The following is a 23,702-nucleotide window of genomic DNA, read 5'->3' on the forward strand; positions in this document are numbered from 1 at the left end:
GTTGAACTGTGTTGCTGCCAGGCTTAATACAAATGAAATCCAGAGTAATCTAAAGTGTGATGGAAGAATTAATAAAAAAATCCTTGTAATTATAAAACTAAATAGTGGTAACATATGATTTTTAGGCAAAGTTATGATTATTACTATTGGGTGTATAGAAATAGAAGATGGACTTAGTGTTTTTTCCTGTTATTAGTGCCTAAATGGCATGGCTTATCCCCGAAACATAGTAGCCATTTAAAATATGTTTGTTGAAGTTTTAGTTTTTTGCTCCGAAGTAGTTTTAAGTATCCCTAAAGTCATGCTCATCAAAGTAACCTCATCATTCTCAATTCCATCTGAGCAAAAAGAAATTGAACCTGTGCTTTTATAGCTTGAAGCAAAATACTTCTCAATACTTATAAATAGAGTCCATTTAAATAAACAATTACTGTGACAAGGGAAAGAATAACAGGCCCTGATAATGATTTTGGAAAATTTTGTTCGTACTTTTATGGGAGCAGATTGCTTTTTCATGATGTGTGTGTAAGTTAGCTGATGATGTCAAATATAAAAAGTCTCATAATTTTAGAAATAGGAAATTTTAGGAGGACTTAGGACAGATGAATAACAGACCCGTAATTTCTTTTACTGTGTGTTTAATGTGAACTTACTCATGTGATTAGCTGCCTTTGTATGCAAAATCACGATTCCCCAGCACACACACACGTGTATGGACCCACGTGCTTAAACATGCAAGTATACTGTCTTTATCACACATTTCATGCTTATCAAAATCCCTTCACCAGTTATTGTCTTACTGAAATGAAAAGCATTTTACTTGTGTATCTTATCCATTGGTCAGAAGGAGTCTCATTTCAAAGACCCAGGGAATTTTCCTTGGCCTTTCTGCTTGCTCACATGACCTTCATGATAGTGTATATTATCTGCCATGTTCTGCCAGTGCGAGATTTCATTTGATTAGACACGTGTGGTGGCGTAGGAAGTTCTATACCAGCGCATGTGTGTCTCTTTCTTTTTCCCCTGACAGATGTGAAAATTTAGGTACTTAATTAATCTCTTCCTTCTTTATACAAATTTTTGCCTTTTTCTTTCTTTCCAGTTTGTTGTTCACTTTTAAAAAAATCTTCATCACTGTAAAAAATTGTTGTGTATTTATTTAAATAGCCAGGTTAGTTTAGTCGCTCAATCGTGTCCGACTCTTTGCGACCCCATGGGCTGCAGCTCACCAGGCTTCCCTGTCCATAACCAACTCCCGGAGCTTGCTCAAACTCATGTCCATTGAGTCGATGATGCCATCCAACCATCTCATCCTTTGTCGTCCCCCCCTCCTCCTGCCTTCAATCTTTCCCAGCGTCAGGCTCTTTTCCAGTGAGTTAGTTCTTCTCATCAAGTGGCCAAAGTGTTGGAGTTTCAGCTTCAGCATCAGTCCTTCCAGTGAATATTCAGGACTGATTTCCTTTTGGATGGACTAGTTGGATCTCCTTGCTGTCCAACGAACTCTCAAGAGTCTTCTCCAACAACACAGTTCAAAAGCATCAATTCTTCGGCACTCAGCTTTCTTTATAATCCAACTCTCACATCCATACATGACTACTGCAAAAACCATAGCCTTGACTAGCTGGACCTTTGTTGGCAAAGTAATGTCTCTGCTTTTTAATATGCTGTCTCTGTTGGTCATAGCTTTTCTTCCAAGGAGCAAGCATCTTTTAATATCATGGCTACAGTCACCATTTGTCGTGACTTTGGAGCCCCAAAAAATAAAGTCTGTCACTGTTTCCCTGTCTATTAGCCATGAAGTGATGGGACCGGATGCCATGATCTTAGTTTTCTGAATGTTGAGTTTTAAACCAATTTTTTCACTCTCCTCTTTCACTTTCATCAAGAGGCTCTTTAGTTCTTCACTTTCTGCCACAAGGATGGTGTCATCTGCGTATCTGAGGTTACTGATATTTCTCCCGGCAATCTTGATTCTAGCTTGTGCTTCATCCAGCCCAGCATTTTACATGGTGTACTCTGCATATAAGATAAATAAGCAGGGTGACAATATACAGCCTTGACGTACTCCTTTTTGTGTTTGGAACCAGTCTGTTGTTCCATGTCCAGTTCTAACTGTTGCTTCTTGATCTGCATATAGGTTTCTCAGAAGGCACGTCAGGTGGTCTGGTATTCCCATCCCTTTCAGAATTTTTCACAGTTTGTTGTGATCTACACAGTCAAAGGCTTTGACGTAATCAATAAAGCAGAAATAGATGTTTTTCTGGAACTCTCTTGCTTTTTTGATAATCCAGTGGATGTTGTTAATTTGATCTCTGGTTCCTCTGCCTTTTTTAAATCCATTAAATCCATTTTATTTAAATCTATTTAAATAACCAATTTTATGTTTATTTTTAGTGAAATAGGTATTATTGTAATTCTGCTAAGTTTAAGCAGTGTTAGAACCCTTGTCCTGAACCTCATTTTGCAGTTCTTATGCCCCATAGAAAAATATAGGTTTTTTTCACATCTGAATGCCAATTTGGTGAAATATCTAATTTTTTAATGCTGAAGTTGATAATGTAGATTATGTTACTCCTAAGTTTAGATAAACCATTTTGATTTGGCTGGTTTTTGTTTTCATAAAAATACACTGAAAATACTAAAGTGTGTATGTACATATGCATATATATATATATATATATTACAAATATTGAAAGTGTTTTTTGAATAACTTACATAGGGTCATGTTTTCCGTTTGAACTGCATTAATATATGCATATTTGTAGCCTATGTGTATTAGCACATTTTCTGGTTTCTTTTTTAAAAATTTCAAGTGCATATTTAATATAGTAATAACATGTTTTTGATCAATTGAATTTAGAAATACTTCATAGTAGATAAAAGCTAAGATATGGACATACATGCAATTAAACAGAAAGTGGTCTTCTCACTAGATGAGGCACCAGCCAGAGGTACTGGTTGCCTGGGATTTGTGAGGCAGAGAGGTACCAACAAGAAAGTCTGGTTCTTGGAAAATAATTTACTTATAGGTTTAACAGTAGAATTTTCTTGTTTTAATTAACTTTGAAAAGTTCTGATTAAGACACATTTGCTTTGGTCTTTGTGATAGTATAAGATGTAAATAATGACTGACTAGTTAATAACCTTTTCATTTAGCTGTTGGTTTTAGGCCCAGCAGCTAATTTGTTTGGAAATCAGAGAGCCCTAACTTGGTTAATAAAAAGCTTAAGGATTTGATATGTACTAAATATTTAGCAAATGACTCTTCTGCTGAGATTATAGAGTTAGTGACATCAAATGTGTCAAATGCTTAAATTGTCCTTCTCATAAATTGATCCAATGTCATTCTCTTTTAGCAAAAAATATTTTTACTTTAGAGTGATCTGGTACTTGGAAGATTGTAACTACTGCAATACTAAAAAGTTTGCCATCTGCTTTTTGGATTATAGTAAGAGTTTTGGTTTTATCTTAGGTAGATTGAGAAAGAAGTTGAATTTTGATTTCTTGTACGTTTTTTTTTCAGGAAAAGATGTTCTAAAACAGAAATGTTGGTTGTATTTTAAAAATGACTTAAATTATAATTAAGAATGTACAATTATGATGAGTTTTTCATTCTTAATTTAGTCATTTCTTGTTTACTAAAATATAGGAAGTTGTTAAGATAAAGTACTGAGCAAAATCATTGTTTCCTCGTCTCTGTAGAGAGTGAACAAAAAATGAAATCCTGCCTGCCAAGTAGAAAAGATGCTGTGGCAGGAGATGAGCTCTGAGGACAGACTGTGTGCCCTTCCACAGCTCCACATACGTTCACATCTTATTGGTCTACTGTCTAGGTGTTTCTGTCATCCTTTCTCTCCCCAGTCCTTCATTTTTGTACTGTTTTAGCATCTTTTCCCCCGAAATCTTTCCAAATTCTTGCTATACATTAGCATTGATTTAGTGCCAGACTCAGTAACCCTGTATGTTTATTTTTAATGAACTATTTATAGGAGTTTTAATTATTTAAAATTTTGAACATTTTCCTAGACAGTAAACACTGCTTACAGTATTATGTAGAGTACCTACTTTGAATAGATTTTGTGTTTATTGTACATTAAAGGTTTTGGTTTTTCATTTTTTAGAGGAATTTTATCTATTTTTTTTTTTTTTTCCAAAACAGTAAAAGTCCTTTTAGGCAAAGTACTTTTAAATTGAACTTGATTCACTGAATAAACTGGTTAGCTGAGATTTAACTTTTATGTGATACAGATTATTTTAAAAAATTAAAGAACAATAAAGAAAATCTATAAGTTTCCTGAAGATATGCTTTGAGATACGAAATATTGACGTAATTCAAGATTGGAGTGCCAAAGGATTATTGGGGAAAATTCAGAATGTTTTTGGGCAGAATTACTGTCTGCCAGGTAATGTGTTTTAGTGTTCCAAGAAATATAAACATATTTTAGGAGGAGGATCAGGCGAATATTTAAGGAAGTCTGTTATAGTGTCGACTATACATGATAAAGGAGAGATCCTAATGAAATGCTCTGGCAGGTGAGGGCAGGGATGTCTCATAGGTGCTCAGAGAAAGCAGGGGCTTTGTTAAACTCTCAAAATTCTATGAGATTTGACTGTGTATTGACTTCATGAAGGGTACTGGAGATTCAAGTTTTGAGATCGCTAGTATTAGGTTATTTGCCATTTCTGTTTCTTTCTCCTTAAGATTATGGACTGTAGAGGAAGAAATTCAATTTGAGGTGATTTAAAAATTTTTGTGTGTGTGTGGTTTGGTTTCTTAAGAAAGCAAAATATACTATTCATAATATGAAAGAAATATGTACATGTATATGTATGAGAGGTGGGTGTACTACATATATATGAAGTATACATGTATATGAGAAGAAATAGAAGTAAAACTATCTACTGAAATACTGTTTGAATTACATAATATAAAATGAAGTTCTGTACCATTTTTATTTGTCATTTCAAGTTGTGTTTTTTGTTTTTAAGCAAGTGATTTTTGACCTTATCTATTGCTATTCAGATATATAAGATTTTATAGACTGTTTTAATAGGATTCAGATTTAAAGTGGAACCTTCATATTATTGTTAAATATTACTGCCACTTCAAATACTTGTATAGGAGGCTTTTTAGAAAAATCTTTTAAAAAGCAGGGTTGTTAACATTTTAGGTGCCTCACTGTTTTCAGTTTTCAACTGCACTTTGGATATTATTTACTGTAGTGTCTTAAAATATTTTATAAATAGGAATATTAAATGCAGAAAACAGTAAAGGATATTAACAGATATCCTTCTGCTCTCCAGCTGTGTCATTCCCTTCCTCCTGAACGCAGTATTTGATGACTCTAGAGAGCCTTCCTGTCCCGAGCTTCTAGCTGTGTTCATGCAGCTGTAAAGGTTCCGCGCACTTGCAGTCTCTGCTCCGCGGTGGCTGTGTTCCCGGTGCGCCGTGCATGCGTCCTCACGCCCGCCGCGCACCCGGGGGTGTGCCTTCCCCGCCGCCCTCCCCCACCCCCGGGACCACCGGTTTGTGCGCTGCACCTTACACTGTGTTTTGTACTTTATAAGTACAGCATTTCAGTGTAATATTCTTCTAATAACTGAGACATTTAAGCAACACAGAGTGGCTAGGGAGCGCGCTTTCCTGATTTGCATAGCCGTCGGAAGCGGCTGGAGTGGGTTTCCGCAGTCTGAGCTCGGGCGGGCGCAGACCCGAGTGTACGCGGCGCTGGGGCCGGGCGGCCGCGGGGGGCCGCGTCTCAAGGCCTCTGTTGGTAACTCGTAAAAACTGAGCGGGAGGATACCGCCACATTCAGACTCTGGTTGCTCTTGGTAGTCGGGGGAAGAAGGATTGAACGGAACAGACACTGACTTTTTAAAGTGTCGTGTTTTATTTACTTTTAGTAAATATATATTATTCCTTTTCTCATTGGCATGGGTGGTTGGACTATCAGAGCTTTTTGCTAATGCTAGAACTATTCAGAATGTAATTTTTGGAAAATGTTTCAAAATACATTTTGAAGCAGATATATATGTTTCCTAGTGTGAACATATAGGCTCAGGTCTGTAAAAGATTAGCTAAAAATGATTTTTTAACTGATGATTATCACTAACCTTTTTCTAAAATTAGTTCAGAAGGTTAGCAGAACTAAGCTTTTTCTAAAGATTAGTTAAAAGTGGTTTTTTTTAACTTCCCTCGGGCTACAAGGGAAGCCCAAGAATACTGGAGTGGGTAGCCTGTCCCTTCTCCAGCGGATCTTCCTGACCCCGGAATCGAACTGGGGTCCCCTGTATTTCAGGCGGATTCTTTACCAGCTGAGCTATCAGGGAAGCACCTTAAAAAGCTGATTACTTTTCATTAAATCTTATTAAACTTGTATTGTCACATACCTCCAAAACTATCCAGAAGGGGGCAGCATGGGTTTGTGAAAATGCAAAGGTCAGGCATTTAACCTGTTTGTACACTATTAAATCCCTAGCTGTTGGCAACAGATAAATGATAGTTATGTACGGTATATGTGACAATATGTTTGCTAGTGTGTGATGTTCACTGCCTGTTATGTTCACTGCTGGCAAGAACAGTTGACAAATTAGGATATTGCCCTTTCTTTCTGAACATGCTCCTAAAGCTTCTGCCTGTTAGCCCTTATCTTTACCTTTTTGAATTTGGATTCTTGTTATTAATTTAACTTGGATGTTACATTTAAAAACAGTGTCTATAATTTTAGCATGGTCCCTGAAGTCAAGCAGAGTAAACTTTGGTGATGCAAAGGAATCAAAAGCAGGCAGCAGAACTAACCTTTTTCTAAAATACGTCACAATGTGCATAGTATGTTGTAGTATTCTTTTTTCCCATAACACTTCATTCTCTTAGATTTTGAGACTGTTTTCATATATTTTTATGTATTCAGCATCATCTTTTTGAAATAATTTTTATTTTTTTAAATTATATAACTTATCATTATAGATAATATATTTACTAAAGATGGTCTGGCCACTTTTGTGTCACTAAGTGTATTCCAAAATCATTTTCAATTATAGTCTATAATTTGTGTAATTTCATCAGAAATTTCAGAATGATGTTTTCCAACATTTTTTTCTGTTATCAACAGGGGCTGAAAATTAGGGTAACTAAATATTTTTGCACATCTTAAATGACTTCTGAGGATAAATTCTTAAATGTGGAATTGCTTTCTAAAAGGACATATTAATTTTTAAAGTCTTTTGAATAGTTATTGCCAAATTGTCCTTCAAAAGCTTAGGAATAAGTTTGTATCCCTATTTACCCTCATAATTCTCCATTCTGTTTATAATCTTTTAAACCTTGTTAATTTTCTGGGCTTATAAGTAGCTGTTTGTAGAGTATGGATAAGTGGAGAGTGCTCATTTTCATTTTGAAAGCACAAACACTTTAATATACCAATACTGTACTGTGTTGGTTATCCATTCTGATTCCCACATGTTTTTCAAATTTTCACTACTATCATACTATTTTGTTCAAGATAAAAGATAAATTTTTCCTGTTATGGATAGTATACATGTATTCAAGTAGCATAGTACACCCTGTCTCTTGTAGGAAGCTGGGAGATTCAGTGATATATGAAGAGACTGTCAGTGAGGGATTCCTTCAACAGTAGTGAGACTGATTATATTCCTATTCCAACTATGCTACTGTTGCGTCAAAGGTGATATAAATTAATTAATCAATTATTATTATTGTCTCATGAGGTTGGTTTACTGAGGTATAGTGGATATTCAGCATTGTGTTAGTTTCAGGTATATAACAAAGTAATTCAGTTTTATATATATTATATTATTTTTCAGATTCTTTTCCATTATAGGTTATTACAAGAAATTTATAGTTCCCTGTGCTATACAGTAGGTCATTGTTGTTTTTGTGTATAATAGTGTGCGTATGTTAACCCCATTTATACTCCCCCACCCCCTAATCTAGCAACTTAGATATTCTTCTGTTTGGAGAGGTTTCTGTAGATCTTTAGTCATATTCTTAGTAGCAAAGAAGGTTACATTGGGCGTGACATTTGTTTTTATTAATAGTCAGAAGTGGCTCGCCACCAAACGTTGTGATGAAGTGGTTGATTAAAGTGACTCTGTTTTGGGTTGAAGAGAATTAGCATGTCGCAGAGCAAAGACGAGTTTTCTGGAATGGCTTAATCGTAAAGCAGTTTGAAATGAGTTAAAATTTATGTGAAGATGGCAGGAATTGTTAGAAAAAAATGAGTTACTTTTTAAGGTAACTTTTCAGTTAAGTAGGCTTCCCAGGCGGTGGAGTGTAAAGAATTCATCTACCAGTGCAGGAGATGTGAGAGACATGGGTTCAACCCCTGAGTCTGGAAGATCCCCTGGCGAATGAAATGGCAACTCACTTCAGTATTCTTTCCTGGAAAGTTCCATGAGCAGAGAAGCCAGGAGGGTTACAGTCCATGGGGTCACAAAGAGTCGACATGACTGAGTGAGTGAGCGTACCTTTCCAGGTACTCTCAAGAGCCAGGTGTATAATAGCGGAGGTTAGGTTTCTCTGTGTTCTTTGACACAGACTTAAAACGCAAGCCAGGATCCTTTGTAAAACAAGAGGTATTTTTAGCATCCGTGTTCTAATAATTTACCTCCAGGAATAAATAGGTTGAGGCCAAGCCGGCAGATTGAGAGTTACTCGGTGAGATGGATGGGGCCCTTCAAGGTCAAGGTAGGACCCGGAAAGAGAAGGACGAGCAGCCCCAGGCCTTGTAACTCAGCGCGGTTTGAGAAGTGAGGCCCTTCGTGATGGAGGAGGTTAGTGCCTGCCTCTGTCCTCCAGGTTTGGGCCTGGGTGGGCTCAGCTGGGGACAGCTTACTGCTGTAGGGCAGGGGAAAGGGCAGCACTTTTGAGTTCCTTAAAAACCTTTGACTGTCTTCAGAGTCTGCAAATTTGACTGTCTCAGCCTCTGAAACCCATAAATATAGAATTGAAGTTAAATAAAGTATTTTTATGTTTTAAAGGGATGAAGTAAAAAATTACCAAGTAAATTCATTGGGAAAAATGTGTGATGAGGAAATATACAGCAACAGTGGAAGGTGGTCATTGAGCTGTTGGATGGAAAACTTTTATTGACTCAAAGTGTTAAAAGTGCTGAAAACTTCATTAATATAATATGTGAGTGATGGTAATGATCATGTAAACGGACCTATTCAGACTAAATTAAAACAGCTTTTAATATGAGAAGAAAATAAAGAAAAGGGGAAACTCGTAATAGAAAACTTACAGCTGTCTCCACATTTCCTGTTGAATACCTAAACATTGGTAATGGCCTCAGAAAATAGATACAACTACATTTTTTTTTTTTTGATACAACTACATTTTAAAAAGCAGAATTTGTCATATATACTGATATAACACTAATAATGGTAAAGATAATATTAACTACTATCATCTTTTGTATGCATGATCTGTTAGTCTCTATGCTGATTTCTTTGTGTATATTTCATTTAACTCACAGTGATTCTGTGAGGTGTGGTTTTTGCCGTTAACCACATTGTACAGAGAGGTGGGGCTCAGAGAGGTTCAATAACTTGCTCACGTCACACAGCAAGCGGCAGACCTGGAATCTGATCCTAAGAAGTCCGACCTGGGATTCCCTTGTGTCCCAGCTGGTAAAGAATCCGCCTGCAATGCAGGAGACCCTGGTTTGATTCCTGGGCGGAAAGATCCCCTGGAGAAGGGATAGGCTACCCACTCCAGTGTTCTGGCCTGGAGAATTCCACAGACTGTATAGTCCCATGGGGTCACAAAGAGTCGGAAACAACTGAGCAACTTTCACCTTCTTTCATTCCAACCTGAGGGCCTGAACTTGATATTCATACATTCCACCTCCTATTAGGTGTAATTGTGTATTGAAAAATAGTTGCATTTCTCCAAGTTTGACTATATTTTTAATTACTGATTTACATAAGTAAAGATGGTTTTGATTCATGCTTAATTTTAAATGACTAATTTATTGAGTATCTTTCATTTTGTAAACCAAAACAGCCATTCTTTTCAATTCCCATATTTCAAATTTTTCTTCAGAGAACTGTGCATGGCTCAGTTCTTTGGTAATTTATGTTTCAGTTTTTCGTCTTTGATTACTTAGGTTTGGAGTTTTAGCCCCCTTTTACTTTTAGGCCCCTTTTACTTTTAGGCCCCTTTTACCTTCTTTTCCTTGTCACACATTACTTGTTTTTAAGAATATGATGTAACTTTAACTGCAGTTTTATGAATTTCACATATACACAGTTAAAAGTTTTGCAGACAGGTAGCTAAGAAGGTAAAGGTGTCCTGTCATCCTTCTACGTGAAACAGAACCAGCCCCAGTTAGCATTTTGCTCTCTTTTCCTCTAGCCTTTTATTCTTGTTTGTGGCCACTCTCTGGGGCATGCGGGATCTTAGTTCCCTGACCCAGGGACCCAGTCCCCTCCTGCTGCAGTGGAAGCATGAGGTCCTAAGCGCTAGTCAGCCAGGGAAGTCCTTCTGACCATTTAAAATCCATTTACTGTGTGCTTGTGATGATATTGTAGATATAGTTTTCTATGCATGTTGCATCTCATTTAATATTTTAACAAATACTTTCTCAAGTTACACTCGTTCATGAGAGTAATTTTTAATAATAATTCATGAGAGTAATTTTTAATGCTTATCACATTATATGAACATACAGTGTTTATTTAGCAGTTCTCCTGCTTTGGATATGTAGGTTGTACCCACATTGAACTATTGTAAATAATATCAAATATCTTTGTAAAACTTGTTCTCATTTATGATTATTTCCTTGGATTAATTCCATGAATTTTTTTTGGATTAGAACCTCAGAATTTTTGTGTAATAGAGTACTAACGTTTTTTAAGAATACTGAGATTGATTACCAAATTGTTTTCTACCCTCAGTGCCCATTTCATTGTTCCTTGCCAACACAAGATGTTTTTATTTACTTCCATGCCTCAGTTTCTATATCTGTAAGATGGAAATAATAACAGTATCTACTTCAAAGGGTTGTCGTGAGACCATGATGAGTTACTACCGAGCATTTAGAGTGATACCTAGCACAAAGTAAGACCCCAGTAAATCTTGGTTGTTTAGTATTGTAATTTCTACAGTCTTTGGCTAAATTGATAGGTGTAAAGAGTATTTTATTGTTGAAATTTTCATTTCTTTGATTACTAGAGATAATGCAACTTTTCTATAAGGGTTTTAGTGAATTTTGTTTCTTTTTGAGACATAGTTTGTCTTTTGCTCATTTGTTTCTCTTGGGGATATTAGTGCTTCTGTGAGCACTTAACTGAAATGTCAAGCTTATGTGTTTTCTGTTATTGTTGAAATTTTCTTCTGGCTTATTATTTACTTCTGATTTTTTTTTAATGTGGGGATACTTTCCATTCCTATGTAACCTATTTTATCCTTATTTCTATTTAGCTTCTTTCATATTTTTAAATTCTAGAACCTTACCCCATTTAGAAATTTGATGACGTTTGATTAAAAAGCCATGGCTGGATTAAAACAAACATCAAGTACTTTAATCTCTCTGAAGTTTATTTATGTCTGTAGGGTGAGGAAAGGGTAAAAATCATCTGTTCTTTCCTAAAGTAACAGATTATCTCAATGTCATTTATTAAATATATTTTTCTCTGATAGGGAATATCTTTGTAATCATCCATTAAATTCTTCATATTTATTTGCTGTTTTATTAATCAGGAAGTAGTCGAAGAAAGATGGAGTCTGACTAGTCCTCTATTTCTTCATTGTTATTTTTTGTATGCAATGAATGAACTCGTCTCTAAAAGTCTTATTTTCATGTAGAACATAAGTATCCTATTAGATTATTGATCAGTGCTTTAGTTGGACCACATGGTCTTATTTTCTAAAATACCTATGAAAGAAACAGCTTTCTACCCCCTCCCACCCATGTTTTAAGAAGGATGAGCTATGGATTTCTGAAAAAAAAAATTTATCTAGTTTTGTGAAAGTGTGGAAATGCAATTAACATTGGTAGGCTTTTTTTCCCCTTCAGGTAGAATATTTAAAAGTGATGTGATGCATGTTAACTTTGCATTTATGTTCCAGAGAAAGAGTTCTGGGAAGTCAAGAAATAATGATTAAGAGAATAGTGGGATTGATTTATGAGTGAAAGAAGCTGGTCATTTATAGCTTGTCAAATGATGGGCGTATTTAAAAGGAGAGACAATACTTAGTGTTCATATATTTAGAGAATATTTAGACAAAATTTGTTTTGGGCAGCTAAGAGATTGCTCTTGGAATGATAAGAAGAGAAGAACAGCTTAGTTTAGAAAACAAATTAACAAAAACAGAAAGAAATTTATATATATATAATTTACGTTGGGAACTGCTGGAAAGCAGAATCATCTCCCCAGAGAGCTGGTGGGTGGAATAAACTAGCTGCCTCTAGTTTCTGTAATTCATGGCAGATGCTTAGGAACGGGTTACATAAGAGGTTTCTGGGAATGGTTTAAAGTGAAGTCTTGTAAAATGCGTGAGGTCAGGCTGGATGACCTAGGTGGTACTTTCTGACTCTCAGATCCTGTGATGGCTTGTGGCATTCTGCTGCTCAGCACTAATGTACTGTGAGGGTTATTTACTGGCAAATTCAGGTAGTGCTTATTGGTTGAGGATCAGAATTATTTGAAAAATAATAATTGGCCTTGGAATATATTTGTTTCAGTTCAGTATCTTCCTCCTTTGCCTTGCTTCAATTGTCTTAATTTTTTTCATTAAATCAAAGTAAGAGTTTTTACCTGTTGCTTTTTGTTAGCCCCTGCTTTTAATTAACTTTTAATATTGTCGGTGCCTTTTCCTTCTCGGAAAGGACTAATACAGTGGTTGGAATATGATCTTGAATAATTTTTACCTGTAACGCACTGACCAAATTGATCAGATGCTCAGTCCATGCTGTACAAGTTCTGTTCCATAACAACAAAAAAAAGATTTTTTAAATGGTACGTGTCACACTCTTTTAGTCAGTTGGTAGAGGCAGGTGCTAAAGTGGAATCTGTGAGATAGTTGATTGGGGCAAGGGAATGAAATATTAAACCTCTTCTTTTTTTTTTTTACCTTAACAAGTTGAGCTTATGAACATTTGCTGGAGGGAAGGACACTGATGCCTCCCTTGGTTCATGCATTGGACGGGCGCGTTTCTCCTGGGCTCTGTGTGGGCCTGCTGCCTCCAGGAGGGGGCCTCCGTGCCCTCCTCGGCTGTGCTCCCGGCGACAGTGTGTCTAGGAGAGCTGGCAGATCGCACTGTGCAGGTCTTAACCCCGCCATCACAAAATGAGCAGGGCACATAATGCTGGGAGATATTCCTAGTGAAAACGAAATGCCCTTTTATTAGCCCCATTATCAGGTTCAAACTATGGTCACTTGATCAATCTGGCAAGAGAACAGCCACAAAACTCCTGATTATAGGTGGCGCTAGTGGTAAGGAATCTCCCTTCCAAGGCAGACCTTCAACCTCAAGGCAAGATACCTGGGTTCGATGCCTGGGTCAAAAAGATACCCTGGAGTAGAAAGTGGCCAACGCCCTCTAGTATTCTTGCCTGGAAAAGTCCAGACACTGAGAAGCCTGGTGGACTGCAGTCCATGGGACCGCAAAGAGCCAGACACAACTGAACCACTCAGCGTATAAAATATGTATTTAGCTTCACTATCATTAACAGTGAAACCTTCCTAAAGATAAATATTATGCTTTGAGGTATTGGCTACTGCTAACATAAAGTTCTTAGCAAGGCATTTAAGAAAATATTTCATCTTAAATTTGTTTATTTAAACTGAATCATCCTTTTAAAATATATATTCTTGAGCATGTTTTACAATATACATGATGTATTGGCACAAGTACATATTCAATTTATAAATATACATATAGTGAGGATACGTTACAAAGTTCTAATGAGTGGGTGTTTGATCAAACAAATTTGGAACATAAATGTTTTTCAAATTATTTAAAGATAAAGAGGTTCATATTTTTTAGTTCTTTGTATTATTACTTTACATGCACAATTTAAATGTCTTTTCCTTGTTAAGATATCCTTGGGGTTAAGTCAAGTTTAGGTGACTTTTCCAGGTTGAAATGGAAAAAAGTAAAGTAGAATATAATTAATCAAATTATAGAATGAATCATTGTAGGTGAAGTAAATGTTCAGTAACTGAGATCTCTAGAATTTAATAATTTAATAATAAAAACTGTACTAATTCAACTTATTTGTGAGGAAGCTAGGCCTAAATCAGAGTGATAGGAACTATGAAATATTCTTTAAGAAGTGCTTCTTCAATAATTTTGAGAATAGATAAGAAACCAAGTTAATTGTATTTTAGCAAATGTTTTAAATGCTTTCATTTAACAGGTAGCTGAGAATTATTTATCATTACTTTGTTCATTGTTTGAATTAAAATTAATACCAAAGTGGTACTTGAGAATGGCCTTTTTTTCCTTTTACATTTAAATAGGCTAGACAATTGCTTTGTTTAGACCATTCATTTGTTTTTACACAGCCTGCGAAGGTAACCATCAACTCAGAATTAATAACTGGGATCAAAATTAATGAGATTTTTAACTGTACCTGGGTCATTTCTACTCTAGGCAAGTTTTCTTCACACAAATTGGACTAGCATTTTCTTGAAAAAAGAAAAATTAAATTCATTTAAATCCATGTTTTAAAAGCAAAGAACCTCTTTGCTTGTGAGTTAAGTATCTCTAATAACTGTGCTTCCTTGGGCCTAGTAATACTGATTTTTGTTGTTGCTGTTTTCAGTCTTGATTATTTTGGCTATTTCAAGGCTGTTGCTCATTACAGTAAAACCAGACCTAACTCTTCAGATGCTTATTTTCATTTGCATGGATGGTATACCATTTTTATTTTGGGCTAAAAGCATTTTTGTGGACGTCATTTGCCCATTTTCATCATCATTGCACTGTGTGAGTGAAGAACAGAACTATTCTTTAAAATGTACTTATGTAAATACACATGTCAGAAAAAAACATATCATGTGGGAATGAAAAACTAGAATTTTTGGAGTTCAGTTATTTCTTTCCTTCAGAAAATTACACCCCCACAATCTACTTTTTAAAGCACACCCTCTGCTATTATTTTATTTTTGCTTTGTATTTTACTAATAACAGTGATAATGTGATGTAGAGATTTGAAATCTTTTTATGAGGATAGATTGCATTTTTTTAATTAAAAAAATAATTATCCACCTGTATATAAATGGCAAAGGTGAAAGTTCTGACGGTAAAAACTCCTCATGAGGATTTGGTGCCGGAGGTCAGGTTCTCCATTAGAACAGGGATACTGCACTGCAGTATAAGCTGCAGTTGAAGATGCTTGGCAGAGAGAGAATGAGTGGGTCAGTGCTTCTCAGTTTTGTTATCACTTCAGATGTTGAGAGCCACCAATAAAACATAATTTGAAAAACACCAGAGTAAAGAATATAAAAAAATTCACCTTTTTAACAGACAGACAGACTTCAACCCGGCCCCCCCATGCCTCATTTTATCTATGAAAAGGAATGATAGGAATGTATGTTAATGTTAATGAGATGATTGTCCACTTGGGGACTGGGAAGTTGGCTAATTAGATGTGTGACGTTAATTAAGGATTAGCTCATTTTAAAGATTGAGGAGGCTTCCCAGGTGGCGGGGTGGTAAAGAATCCGTCTGCCAGTGCAGGAGACGCAGGTTTGATCCCTGGATTGGGAAGATCCCCTGGAGAGAGCAATGGCCACCCACTCCAGTATTCTTGTCTGGAGAATCCCGTGGACAGAGGAGCCTGTGGGCTGCAGTCCATGGGGCAAAGACTTGGATACGGCTGAGCCACTGAACACGCACGCGTACACACACAGAGTCAGATACGACTATGAGCAACTGAGGGCGTGTTCTCTCTCTCTCATCAGTGCCTGATTAAAGTGTGTGAGTGGATGGAAAGGAACACCGTTTAGAAACACTTCTTTGCAGTGACTCATACACAGAGAAAACAATCACTGTTAGATTTGTTTTCTCTAGTAAGAAAAGTAAATAAAGCGACTACTTTTTTGCAGGTCCGCATTGCAAAATAGAAAGTGTGTGTGCATGCTAAGTCACTTTAGTTGCATCAGACTCTCTGCGACCCCATGGACTGTAGCCCGCCAGGCTCCTCTGTGCATGGGATTCTCCAGGCAAGAACACTGGGGTGGGTTGCCATGCCCTCCTCCAGGGGGTCTTCCCAACACAGGGATGGAACCCAAGTCTCTTACATCTCCTGCATTGGCAGGTGGGTTCTTTACCACTAAAGCCACCTGGGAAGCCCAAAATACAAAATAGTTAACCATTCATGTGGCAGTCTTCTTTTTGTCAATTGAATGGTGGATATATTTGATAAATGCAAAGTCAGCATTAATGATTATTTGTGGAAATGCAAACACTCCATTGTACTAAATTATCATCTTATTTTTAATTCCCCCTAAACTATCATCTTCTGTTATCAGAATATGTCTGGTGAAAGTCAAAAATACCTTATGTCATGTGAAGTAATTGAAAATGAAGTTGTTATATTTCTGCCATGTTACATTCTAACATTGCCTGTATTTAAATGATATTCTTGTAGTTTGCCTCTGTAGTTTGACTTATTCTTTAATTACGAGGTGAAGTTTTACAGGCCGTAGTCAGCTACCCTTCAGTCCTTAATGTCTTTTTTAAAGAAATAAATCATGTTTTATGCTTATGAGGAAGCATGAAATAAATTTAAAAGATGCACAAGAAAATTCTATATGATGTTTTAGTAACAGTTTATAACATGAACTTTCTGAACTTAGTTTTCTTAACTTTGAAAATCAGTAAATAGCTACTGTGCTGATTATAGTTTTTATGTCATTATAAAACACAAAGCACAAGTAAAGCTAACATTGTACCCGAGATTGAAACACCTGAGTTAAAGAACAGAGTGGCGAGTTAAATCTTACTCTCTCTCTTTTTAATGTTCTGCTTCATTCAAAAATTGAGTTTGGGTTTGTTTACAAGAAATAAACGGTATTCAGTTAGATAAAAATACAGCAAAATCACAATGAAGAGAAAATGAGAGAAACACTGGATGAGACCACCGAGAGTCCACATTCAGAAATGTGTGCCCACACCCCCCTGTTAGAGGTAGAAAACTCAGTCCTGCGTTTCTTAGTAGCCAAAACGTCAGGGATCAGCTTCAGCAGCCTTCCCCAAAGTGTGTTCCTTAGAAACTGTGTCTTATAAGGTTATGATGGTCATATGAATGTAGAGATGAGAGAGAGCATTTGTCCTCTGTAGATATAATTACCCTCATGTTACAGGTTAGTGGTTCTTAGAAGCTCTGTGGATAAAAACAACTGTAGCTTGTGTTTCCCATGCACATCTGGTCACCCCCTGCTCCTGCCTCCTGCTTTTTTTCATCTGATACATGTCAACATTTCCCGATGAGGGAGTTACTGTTCTTTAGCCAAAAAGTCTGCTCAGGCAAAGGCCAGCAGAGTGAGCTTTAAGAAAGTTCGCCTCTGCATCCTATAGAAGGGATAAAGTTGAAAGTTGAGAGTGAAGGTCACTCAGTCATGTCCAACTCTTTGCAACCCCATGGACTATACAGTCTGTGGAATTCTCCAGGCCAGAACACTGGAGTGGGTAACCTTTCCCTTCTCCAGGGGATCTTCCCAACCCAGGGATCGAACCCAGGTCTCACCCGCATTGCAGGCGGATTCTTTAGGGATCTTCCCAACGCAGGGATCGAACCCAGGTCTCACCCGCGTTGCAGGCGGATTCTTTAGGGATCTTCCCAACCCAGGGATCGAACCCAGGTCTTGCAGGCGGATTCTTTACCAGCTGAGCCACAAGGGAAGCCTATAGAAGGGATAATATGTGTTATGTATACAGTGCCTTAGATCTCCTCCTCAATAAATAGCCACAATCATGCATTTCAGATGGCTATTTTGATATGGTTTCGCCTTGATGTGAACCGTAAGCATAATCTAATAATTCACTACAAAGTTTTAAGTTGCTTATCCGGACATATGAAGACTCTAATTTTTAATTTTCTCCATTATGGATTCAGTTCTTGGTAGTTACTGAAAATCTTTACTGTCTTTGATTGTTCATATTATATTCCATCTTGTTCTAAAAAGGGATGGAAGGGCACAAAGCAGGGATGAGCAGGAATTGCAGAGCAGGCTGTTTACCAAGCTTTTGTTGTTAGTTGAGGCCATGTGCCCGCCGACGTTATAGGTGGAGGCTGTGAAGCACACCTAGAGATGATACAGATGGTTGGTGGCTCTTCAGAAATGGTTGTGGCAGAGGGACCCTGAGAGTATTGTTTTTGAGCCAAGGAGCAGGGGAGAGCATGGGTCTAAAAGACAGAGTCACAGACAGAAGCGCTGCAGACAACAGCTCCAGCTGCTCACAAAGGGAAGTTCACACGGGGAAAGGGAACACGTCATAACAGATCAATTTCTTTCCAGCTCTGTCTGTTCATATATGGCAATCATTTTATAAGGTCATCTTCAGATATGAATAGCAGCTTTTTCTAGGTGTCTTTTCCTTTTTAAAGCTAGTTTTAATGTAGTCTTTTTCAAAGTGTTGTGATGAGTGAACTGGGCATTTTAGGTATAATATGAAAGAGGAACATTTTCCACATGTCCTGGTGTTGTGGTTCATGTTTTCGACAGCAGTGATTGCGTAACTAATTTTGACTTCACTGAGGACCAGATCCATGTTACTCCGAATTTAATCTAAATGTGATTGAGATTTATTTTTCCTTTCAGGCAAGAGTGCAGCACTGTATCTGTTCTGTAGCCAGTGACCACTCAGTCGGACTTCTAAGTTTGCGAGAGAAAAAGTGCATTATGCTGGCGTCTCGTCATCTTTTCCCCATTCAAGTAATCAAGTGGAGGCCTTCTGATGATTACCTAGTAGTGGGATGTTCAGACGGCTCTGTGTATGTCTGGCAAATGGATACTGGTAAGAACAGATGAGACTAGAAAGTTAAATGGATATATTCAGCTTCCTAGAAATGAAAAATCTTTTGTATGAGTAAGAACCCCTGTAATGTCAAAAGGTTGCTACTTGTGTTTCTCATCACCCCTTTTTCTAAGTGTTCTTATCATTATCAACAAAGAAATGTTTAGGTATCCTCTGAAATACTTGCTGTACTCTCTCAGATACTTGTGGAGTAGTTCACTGATCTTTAGAGAAATGTGGTTGATGACAATGTTCAACTTAGGACAGACATCAGACACCAGACAGCTAAGTGATTTCTGTATAATTTATGAGGCAAATTGTAAGATTAAAGAATTATTAAAAAAAAAAAAAGAATCATTTTTGCCTCTAGTTCAGAAACAGTGGAAAACAATAGATTTATCTTTCATTTGAACAGCAGAAAAATAACACAGGGCTGTTAATTGAAGGAGATAATTGAAAGTTTTAAGTTCTAGAGAGAACATTTAAAATTTTAAGGTTCAGATATTTTACATTTGTGGCATAACATGTAGCAGGTAATGTTTAGCTTAAAAACATATGCCGTGACGTATAAAATTTATATATAGAAGTTTAGGGTTTTTCCTTGGAAATTTTTAAGTATATAACTACATGTTTATTAGTTTGGGCTTTTCAAAACACACTATTCTACTTTTACTATCCTAAGTCATCTATCAGTGAGTTAAACCTTTCTTTATGTTCCTAAAGAATGTATGTGCTATGTAATATTTCTTCTATTTTTTTCTTTTTCTCCATGAAACTTTTTTTTGTTTTCTTAGATAGTCCTGTTTGAAAGCAGACTGTGTGTATATTTCTGGCTTGGACGCTGGTGTAAGAGGGAGAGCTCACAGGTCTTTTTGGAACAAGTAGCCATAATCTTCACCCATCCTTCATTTGCAGTCCTGGTTCTCTCTGATAGTACACAAGCAATTTTGACAAGGGGAAATGTTCTTGAAGAGTGTCAGAGTTCTTTACTTTTGCCTTTAGCGGTTTTTTTTGTTTTTTTTTTTGCCTGATTGTAAAACAGATTCATAGTTTTTGTCAGATTTTGAGAGCACAGAGTGGAAGTGAAAGTCGCTCAGTCGTGTCCGACTCTTTCCCAGAACACTGGAGTGGGTAGTCTTTCCATTCTCCAGGGGATCTTCCTGACCCAGGGATCGAACCCAGGTCTCCCGCATTGCAGGCGGATTCTTTACCAGCTGAGCCACCAGGGACACCCAAGAGATCACAGAGGCATTAGGAAAGAGAGATGGACCCAAACTCACCCTCGTTCAGTGGTGAATTCTTTCATGTTTCTCTCGAGTCTCATCTCTACATTTTAAAAAACAGATTTGCTGTCATATTACGTATGTAAGTTTGTGTCCTCTTTTTGTGTTCCTTTCTGTTGCACCCTATCTGCTGAGCAGCACTGTTTCATGTTCGCTGATTTGGTCCATCCTACAAACCAGACAGTTGACCCTTGAACAACATGGGGGTTGAGGCCCCCCGCTTCTGCATAATTGAAAATCTGTGTATAACTTAAAGTTGGCCCTCCATTGCCGTGTTTTCTTCATATCCGTGGTTCTCCGTTCTTGGATTCAGATGACCAAGGATTATGTAGTACTGTCGTATTTACTACCGAAGAAAGCAATCCGTGTGTGTGTGGGTCTGCACAGTTCAAACCTGTGTTGTTTAAGGTCAGCTGTATACAGAGTTTGTCTTGGGCTCTGGGCTTCCCGGTGGCTCAGACGGTAAGGAATCTGCCTGCAGTGCGGGAGACCTGGGTTCGATCCCCGGGTTGGGAAAATTCCCTGGAGTACAGAATAACTACCCACTCCAGTATTCTTGTCTGGAGAATCCCATGGACTGGGAAGCCTGGCAAGCTACAGTTCATGGAGTCCCAAAGAGTCAGACATGACTGAGCAACTAACACGCTCACTTTTCCGCTGGAGTCAGACTCCTTGGTGTGAATTTAAGATCCACCATTTGGCAGTACTGTGATCCCTGACAAGTCTCTCAGTTTACTCATCTGTAAAATGAAGGTAGTAATAGTTCCCGTTTTATAGTGTCTCTGACAGAATAAAGTGACATAATATTTACCTGGTATGTAGTAGACATAAGTGCGTATCCATGTATGTTTGTGTATTTTGTGTGGGTACTTGCATATGTGTATATTTCCTATTATTGATATTTGACAAACATGCTTAACTTGTTACTTTGTTGGCCTTGGGGATATGATCTTACCTTAATTTAGAAAATATTTTTGAGAATTAATATTAAAGAAAGTTCTAGTGATGATAATTGTAAAATATTATTTTAAAATACTGCGTATATAAACAAATGATACATTATAAATACAAGAGTATGGTAAACTTGTTTAGAACTTTAAACATTAAATTAATATGATAAAGAGTATAATTTTTCTGCATTTCTTAGATGCTGAAATATATGATACTTGAATACTTCAGATACCTTAAGGACATTTACAAAGAATATGAAAGTCTTTACAAATGATACCTTACTGGAAGACAGAATTACTTTTCCAGTAGTTTCCCTAGTAGGAAATGACAAATAGCTCCTGACTGTATGTGTACTGAGGATGTTCTTTTTATAACCAGTTTACTATAATTAAGCCCAATACATAATATTGCAGTTGACCAATTATCTTCTGACCTTCAGGAGGATTTTGGTAAACAATCAGTCAATATGGCGTTCTTAAATCAAGATAAAGCTAGGGAAGCAGAATAAATTTTGGACTTCAACCGTAATAGGGGTTGTACACTCTTTTTCCCTCTTTGCTGTTTAGGTTTTAGCTAGTGATATAAAGGTCCCTGGGGAGCCAGCAAGGCACATCCTGAAGGTATTGACATTATTTATTAATTAAATAAATAAAAAATGAAGCAAAAATAAATCACATTCGGCCCAGGCTTGATGTATGAAATGTGTTTAAACTCTGAGGAGATACTTTTTGCCTGTACTTCGTGTTTTGGGAATGTATTTTTACAGATGAAACCATATTACATGAAAAGTACTCAGGCATTTTGTGCCATTTTCTGTTTGCCATTTTGAATTGCACTGATGCTTCTAGCTTAACAACCCTTAAAAATGTCTTAACTTTTTAATTTCATGGAGCATTCTGGTTGTTTCCCTCTTCAAATGGGTAGTTTTTATTTTCAGTGTTCATTTCCTTATGAAATGAAGTTAAAGCTAGTAATACAAAACTCAGAGAGATAGAGGTCCAGAGCCTTTTGTTCTTTCATTTGTCCTCTTAATTATACGCAATAGTGTTTAATAGGGCTTCCCTGGCGGCTCAGACAGTAAAGCATCCGCCTGCAGTGCCGGAGACCTGGGTCAATCCCTGGGTTGGAAAGATCCCCCGTAGAAGGGCATGGCTGCCTACGAGAAGCCATGGAAATGATTCTTCCTTCCCAACTCTGAGTAGTTAGAAAGTTAGTCTAACAACCAGCAACAAGATTTGGCTAGCTAAACATCTTGACTCCTGCGTCCAAACTTACTAAAAACGATGGGTCACCGACCTAGATGGTGGCTGCTTTTTCATGGAGTTGCATCCTGTAGGGATCAGCTCTCTTATTCTGCACATCTGATGTTCCCAGTGAGCATGTGGTGGTGTTCTCTGAGGCCTCTGACAAGGTCAGGATCCTGTCTGTTGGGACATAGTGGCATAATTCAGGTAGTGACTGGTGTTGCAAGTTGTTTTTATCTGACCATTTCCGAGCCTTAAATACCGTTGTTATCCTCACTTTTTATCGTTTTTGCTTCATAATGAAGGTGATTCATCGTATACCTGTTTCTGTACGGACAGTGGTCAGATGTTCTTGTATAGTTGCAAACACCAGCAGTGATTGCCAAGTGTTAGAAATTAGTGTATGAAGTCTTACCAGTTTACTTTGTTCTGTTACTTTTTTTCTTTTCATTTATTTCCTGTCCCTTCAAGTTTTCTGAAATATTCCTGTTTTTGCAATAACTTCATGAAATACATGTTTGAATCATTTTTTTAAAACTTAAGTATCCAATAAAATATAACAGAGAATATGAGCTAGTATGTCTACTGGCACAACATATATAAAGCATGGATATCCAAAAACATTTATTTTGATTTATTTAAATTGATGGTTTTGCCTTATTATTAAAGTTACCAAAGAGAATCAGGAGGTGGTACTTTAGTCCTTTCTTTTGTTATTAGTAAAGAGTTCAGTAGCAAGTATTTTCTTCACATATTTGACCTTTTGCCTGCAGGATATAATACAATAGAGATTTGATTTTATGTTTCTGTTTCACAGGATATGACATAGCATCATTGACTTTTCTGTATCGTCTATATTTTTGTTTTCATTCTATTACAAAAATAAGATAAGGACTTCCCTGATGGCCCAGTAATTAAGAGTTCAAACTTCCAATGTACGGGGCATGGGTTTGATCCCTGGTCAAGGAACAGAACTTTTATAAGATACCACATGCTGCATGGCATGGCCAAAAATAAAAACAAGCAAACAAACAAAAAACTAACAAAAAAACACTGTAAGATAGGATAGGCAGAGACACAAAGGATGAAATGATTAAGAAAAAAAATAGTTCTTTTCTAGTCAAACGAAGTTTCTTATTTCCCTTTTGGATTCACTCTAAAATTCTGAAGGAAGAGGTTATTAGAATGGAAATATGACTATCTTTACAACCTTCCTCCGTATGAGTCCT

General features: G+C 37.0%; 1 protein-coding gene across 2 annotated transcripts in view; it reads left to right on the forward strand.

Annotated features, from left to right (window-relative positions):
* Positions 1-23,702, forward strand: part of WDR7 (WD repeat domain 7) — a 331,772-nt gene that overhangs the window by 50,213 nt on the left and 257,857 nt on the right. For both annotated transcript variants that reach the window (XM_065932803.1, XM_065932802.1), the window contains exon 13: positions 18,800-18,995. In XM_065932803.1, the coding sequence (XP_065788875.1) occupies positions 18,800-18,995 (196 nt within the window). The remainder of the gene's footprint in view (positions 1-18,799; positions 18,996-23,702) is intronic.

This window comes from Muntiacus reevesi, chromosome 4, assembly GCF_963930625.1.
Source record: "Muntiacus reevesi chromosome 4, mMunRee1.1, whole genome shotgun sequence".
Classification (NCBI taxonomy): Eukaryota; Metazoa; Chordata; class Mammalia; order Artiodactyla; family Cervidae; genus Muntiacus; species Muntiacus reevesi.